This window comes from Sorex araneus, chromosome 3, assembly GCF_027595985.1.
Source record: "Sorex araneus isolate mSorAra2 chromosome 3, mSorAra2.pri, whole genome shotgun sequence".
NCBI classification, from domain to species: Eukaryota; Metazoa; Chordata; class Mammalia; order Eulipotyphla; family Soricidae; genus Sorex; species Sorex araneus.
The window spans coordinates 220854659-220860658 of NC_073304.1; the positions used below are offsets into that span (position 1 = coordinate 220854659).

The 6000-nt window shown below is 48.2% G+C and overlaps 1 protein-coding gene and 1 non-coding gene across 2 annotated transcripts in view; one reads left to right on the top strand and one right to left on the bottom strand.

Moving 5' to 3' along the window:
* LOC129403297 (leucine-rich repeat-containing protein 37A2-like) overlaps positions 1-5685 on the top strand; it is a 120296-nt gene extending 114611 nt beyond the window's left edge. The window contains exons 17-20 of the mRNA XM_055129978.1: positions 1145-1188; positions 2432-2477; positions 2561-2697; positions 2797-5685. Of these exons, the coding sequence (XP_054985953.1) occupies positions 1145-1188; positions 2432-2477; positions 2561-2697; positions 2797-3124 (555 nt within the window). The 3' untranslated portion in view covers positions 3125-5685. The remainder of the gene's footprint in view (positions 1-1144; positions 1189-2431; positions 2478-2560; positions 2698-2796) is intronic.
* Positions 5071-5175, bottom strand: LOC129403841 (U6 spliceosomal RNA). Its single transcript, XR_008629501.1, has one exon. It is a non-coding gene; the product is annotated as a U6 spliceosomal RNA (small nuclear RNA).
* Positions 5686-6000: the final 315 nt, after the last annotated feature.

The following is a 6000-nucleotide window of genomic DNA, read 5'->3' on the forward strand; positions in this document are numbered from 1 at the left end:
GTGTTGCACTTGTCTTGCGTGTGTGAGGCCCTGGGTTCGATCCCTGGCACCACCACAACAACCAACAAAGAATTAGAATAAATTAGAAGTGACGGTGCTGAGGAAGAGCTCTCTGAGCCTTTGATACGTGTAAGCTGCTCGTCTGTGACATCACCAGCAAGCAGCACTGATTTATGCCAACCACAGTACAAGGAGTTTCCTATATGTTGTCTGGTTTAATCCTCGCAGTCCTCTAAGGGCAGCATTAGCATCCCTCCATTCTTGCTGTTCTTGTCATGCTGGGTACCAAACCCCCGTCTCCTGCATGCAAGGCAGGCATTCTCCCACTGAGCTACCTCCCCAGCCCCATCATCCCACTTTCAAACATGAGGGTCACATGCAAAGCAGCCCGTGCTCCTTATTCCACTGTTCCATTTTATCTCCTTAAGGACAAAAACACGGAAATGTTTAAAGTATTGAAAGTTCAGTTGAAGTCGCTCTAACAGTTGACATATTGATTTACTTATTTATTGGGGGCCACAGCCATCTGTGCTCAGGGCTTATTCCTGGCTCTGCTCTCAGGGATCACTCCCAATGGGGGCTGAGGGAACCATCTGGGGTCCTGGGATTGAATCTGGGTCAGTCACGTTCAAGGCAAGTGCCCCACCCACAGTGTGATATCTATAGCCCCAGGAATCAACATATCTCCTAGAACCTTTATTGGTTTTGGTTTGTTTGGGGAGGAATCATTGCAAATGCAGCCAAGTTTTGTCTCCCGTAAGACTCGACTCTGCGCGCTGCATTGATGAGGACTCCTCACGGGGGATAATAGCGGCGATGGGAAAGGCATCAGACTGGTTCTTGGCATTGTTTAGAACACAGTCACTGTTAAAAGGATGTTTCTGTGTTTGGGGCTTGGCAGATACTTTTAGTTTCCTACTTCATAGTTTTTTATCCGGATTAATGTGCTGAATTTCTCTAAAACAGTCACTAAGCTGTATTCCTAACTGTGCCCCTTAAGTCATGCCCAGGGACCATTGAACAGGAGAGAACTCCTGCTCTTAAAAAGTGATGTCAGTGGGTAGGTACAGCAAAAAGCAATGGAATTAATAAGGCTGTATAGAGATTGGTCACCGCGATAATCATGATTTTTTTTTCAAAACAGATATATGGTCAGAGACGAAGAAAATTTAAAAATGGAAGATCCAGGTAAATATTAGTCTGAGAACCTTTCATTTATACTGGAGTGTCCTCCCCCCGGTGCTTGGGGACCCTGGAGCCCTTCCGTGTGCTACTTGGCCCTGTGACCTGGGCCTGAGTTCAGTGTTAGTGTCTTAGGGCCCCACAAGGCCAGGCTGCTCAGTCCCCCATGTGGGGTGGCTCTGCTCTCAGGGATCACAGCCCACCTGTGCTCAGGGAGGCCATACGGTGCCATCGGCCAAAGTTGGAGTCTCATGCCCAAAAGGCCCTTTTAACTATCTTTCCAGTAGCTCGGGGCTACTCCAGCCTCAGTGTTCAGTGTGGTGCCAGGAATTGAACCCAGGGCCTCACACATGCAAGCCTCACACATGCAAGTACTTTACCATTGAGCCATATCCCCCAACCTCTATCTCTAGCTCTTATAAAAAGGAACAGAGGGAAAATGGAAACTAGGCAAGGCCCTTGGGGGTGCACTGCTGGTGAGTGGGAAAGAGCATGGTCCCTGTCCCTTGGGACCTCTCCATTGATGACCAGAGTCCTTGCGCTGGGAGCTCCGTTTCTTGCCTATACTCAGCGCCCTCTTGCTCTGTACACACGCACTGCCTGTAAAGCGCGAGACTGCTCTCTCTTCTGTTCACACTCAAAACCCATCGCCGTGCCTCAGTGTGGTTCCTGCCTTTGATGCTGATACCTGTGGCTTCTTTGCTCACCGGCGATTGTCTGCAGGATGAAAGCTAGTGTGCTAAAGAACTTGGCTAACTGCACACAGGCATTTACTCTACTTCAGCATCTGGGATAAAGCAGCTAGGACGATAGAATCACCTCCCCCAACGCAACTTCCGGTAAAGGGTGCTTGAGAGACTAAATTCAGAGGCGACCAGTGGAAAGGCTTCTGGACAGACTCTAGTGCTTTCTCTCAGTGTGGTGGGCAGTTTGTTCTTTGCACACAGCATTTGCTGGGGCCACGGTGGTGAGCAGAACTAAATATCCTGCCTGTTTTCCAAGCCAGGCTACATATCAAGGTCTCTCAAGAGACAATGGGGTCCCTTTGGATGGACCCAACAAATGTCTAAAAACCGCCACAGGTATGCATGGAATCTCTCTCAAGGTGTCAGGTCATAGTGGTTGGACTCATCATGGCTCCAGACCGAGGTACCCATGTTGTTGTCCTAACAAGACCAGAGACCTCCATCCTAGGAAGCATGGGAAATGGGTGAATGACGAATGATGTGTGTCCGTGTTTTCCTCCAAGGCCCTCTGGAAGTTCTCATAAGAGAGTAGAAAGAAGAAAGAGTCAGGTAAGCACAGGGAGGAGGGGGCACTGAGGCAGGACAGGAGTGGACCGGGGTGCAGAATCATGAGCTTCCCTTGCCTTTTCCAGGGGGGCTTCATCTGGCGAAGGTGGCCCCTGTGCGTGAGAGACACATACCGGCCACTCAGTGTCACACATAAGAAAAGCAAAAAACTGCATGACAAGGATTCCTCTGATGAGGACATAATTTTCAGCAGATATCCAGGGTAAACAATGGGGACAGTTCCAATACCTGCCTGAAGTCAGGAAGTGATGCAGAGGGGGCAGGTCCCTTGTGAGAGCTGACTGTATTCTTCTTGTTCCAGGGAGCTCAAGGAGGTCATAGTAAGAAAAACAACGGAATTGACTCCGGAGGAGAAAGCAGCCAAGAAGACCAAGGCAGCCAAGAAGACCCAGGGAGCACAGGAACCTCAGCGCCCCCCAACACGTGTCCCCCTGGCACGACAGACCGGCAAATCTCCACTTGGAACCCCGACATCACAGACACCCCAGTCACAACTGTCCATCAAGGCTCCACAGGCCCCCCATGCACTCGAGTCCTTCAGATCCCAGGAGATCCTGTCATCACAGGAGATCTCAACTCAGATTGAGGAAGTACAGGACTCCTCAAAAGGAGCCACCGTGTCCGAATGAACGGCTCCCGCCTCAGACCACCTGGAAATTTGTCTTTCATAGTGAAAGACTCCATGCTCTTCTAATAAAATCACGACGAGCCACATCCAAGTACTGTACTAATAAGTTCTTTACATGCTTGGAATTTGAAACCTCATAACAACCCTATACTTTATTACAAAACAGAGGCTTGGTTAGGTTACATAATGTCCCATATTCTTACTACTTACAATGCCTAGATCTAAATCTTTGAAATGACTGTCTATACTCATGATCAGTATTCATCCTTTTTCTTGTCCTTTGCTAGATCTCCAATCAAGTCTCCTAAAACATTTTTTAAAAATCATCTTACCAATCATCTTTTTTAAAAATCATTTGAAAAAAAATCATCTTACCTCTGCCTGCTTCCCCCAATCTTATCGACCCAGGGGTCACACCCATAAGCCACCTCCTGTAGGCACCAGATAATCATCTCATCAGCCACTGTCCAGAATTCTGCTGCTTCTCCTGGAAGGGAGAATAAAATGAGGCCTCCCGTAGCCATGCTACCGGACTCCTCACCAGGCTGTTTACATTCAGGGGTGCACAAGAGGGGCGCAGGTGAGAGCCCTCCCCACCCCAAGGGTCTCAGCCCTGGCAGCCGACCTCCACTACCCAACCGCCGCCATACTCTGAGCCGCTTTTCACATGCTTGGGCCGAGCCTTACGCATGAGTGGACATATTCCTGGATCTCGCAGCAACTTGATGGCCGTGTGACACATCATCATAGAGGGAAATTTATGTAAATGCCTCTTGGAGAGCCCAGCAAGCTACCAATAGTATCCTGCCCACATGGCGGAGCCTGGTAAGCTCCCTGTGGTGAATTCAATATGCCAAAAAATAAACAATAACAGGTCTCATTCTCCTGACCCCAAAAGAGCCTCCAATCATTGGGAAAGACAAGTAAGGAGAGGCTGCTAAAATCTCAGGGCTGGTCGAGTGGAGACGTTACTGGCACCTGCCCAAGTAAATCAATGAACAACAGGATGACAGTGATGCAGTAAAGAGCTTCTCAGCAATTCCTATAAAATACTTATTTTATCATTTAAAAATGAATATATGAGTAAGTCCAGCAATGGACTTGGGAATTAAAGCTAAAAAAAGAGGTCAACATTCGTGTAACCAATAAAGGCTATTGGCAGGATGCAGGACTGGAGCTGGAATCCCTCCCCTAGCAGGGATGAGGTCCGAGAGGAATGGGTGGGATGGGAGGATGGGAGCCTCTCCTCATGCCCCCAGAATAATCGTCCCTGAAGAGCTGTTAAAACCACCATCCTCCAGCAGGGATGAGTATTAAAGCAAAACACAGCCAATCCTGTCGTTCTCTCCAAGGGCTCCCCAAGTGCCACAGCAGTTAATGACAGCAGACTCAACTCCTGCCCCTACTTATGGGGTCACTCTAACGGGCTCTTGAAATGACCAGAACTTTTGCAGCAGTGTCTATACCGCTGTTGATGCTAAGACCTGTCTGTTTTCCCAAACTCTCAAACTTATCCACAAGTGCATGCCTGTAGGATAACATAGCCTCTGATAGTTTAGATTTATTGGGTTACTCCCGTTACGGTGCTCCCATTCCTCTGTGTTTATTTGTAGTTTCTTAGTATTCTGTTGACTTGTAAATATTGTTTTGTATTTCTGTTCTCCTTGAGTCCTTTGCATAGTTTATTCAGAGCCATGTCCTTTCTTGTATAGACACAAGAAGACAATATTATGCCTTTGTAACTTGGGACTTAATTGGCCTCGAATATTATTCCCTCCCGGGCATCTGCTTTCTCCAGTTAAACCTCAGTTGCCCTCAGTTCCTAGCACCCCCAAAACAGGGTCCCGATGAGGGATGGGATGGATCCAGGGCAAGCGGTGAGTTATGTGCTACCCTGGCATCCAGATGGGCCTGGCCAAAGTGCCTAATTCTTTTTTCTTTTTTTTTTTTAATATGGAACTCTTCGCGAATTTGCGTGTCATCCTTGCGCAGGCCATGGTAATCTTCTCTGTGTCGTTCCAATTTTAGTATATGTGCTGCCGAAGCGAGCACCAAAGTGCCTAATCTAAACTATAAGTTAAGAGCTTGATCATGGGCAAATGCTATCATGATCCAAAAGTAATGACGAGACTAGGACCCTGTTAGGGATAGGAAAGACTAATCTGGCTTGAGCACTGTAGTCTGAGATCGAGATGGCTCCAGGAGAGCAATTCTATAAGCTTTAATACATTTCTTATAGTGTCCATACAAAATGATTAATATTATGAATGCTTATATGCTTGCTAGATGAGGAGAAGAGAAACACACTCATGGGTCTCCGCCCTTGGGTGGATCCTCCTGCTGAAAGAGAATCAGTCCTAGGAGAAGCATCCCCTGAGGGAAAGGAACCTTACCCCTATTGATTGTGACCACACCTCTGTGTAAGCCCCAACCCCCTCATGCTGGGGGGATTTAACTAGGCTGTAAAAGTGGGTTGGGGGGCCAGATCCACAGATCCAGGGAGAGATCTAGAACTGGGACAGAAGCAGAGAGTGAGAATGAAATAAACTGATCGAGCAACCAGTTTGGCCTTCTCCTTCCTTCGCCAGCCCTTGACCGACAGCCACACACAGTGGTTCCAGAGCACCGAACGCGGGCAGTGCGACAGAGCTGCCCGGAGAGCCTGCGAGTGGCACACCCGACAGCGTGCCTTAGTTTTTTACACATGCCCTATCTTGGTACTGAAGGTTCTTCTCCCTTAAAACCTAGCAGAAAATTCGCTTGGGGTGTTTTGTCTTGATTTTCTTTTTAAAAATAAACAAAACAAGGCCCTGCCCTCCACGCAAAGGGGACCCTGAGCAGCCGCCCAGGATCGGCTCCTCCTCTCCTGATCCCAGA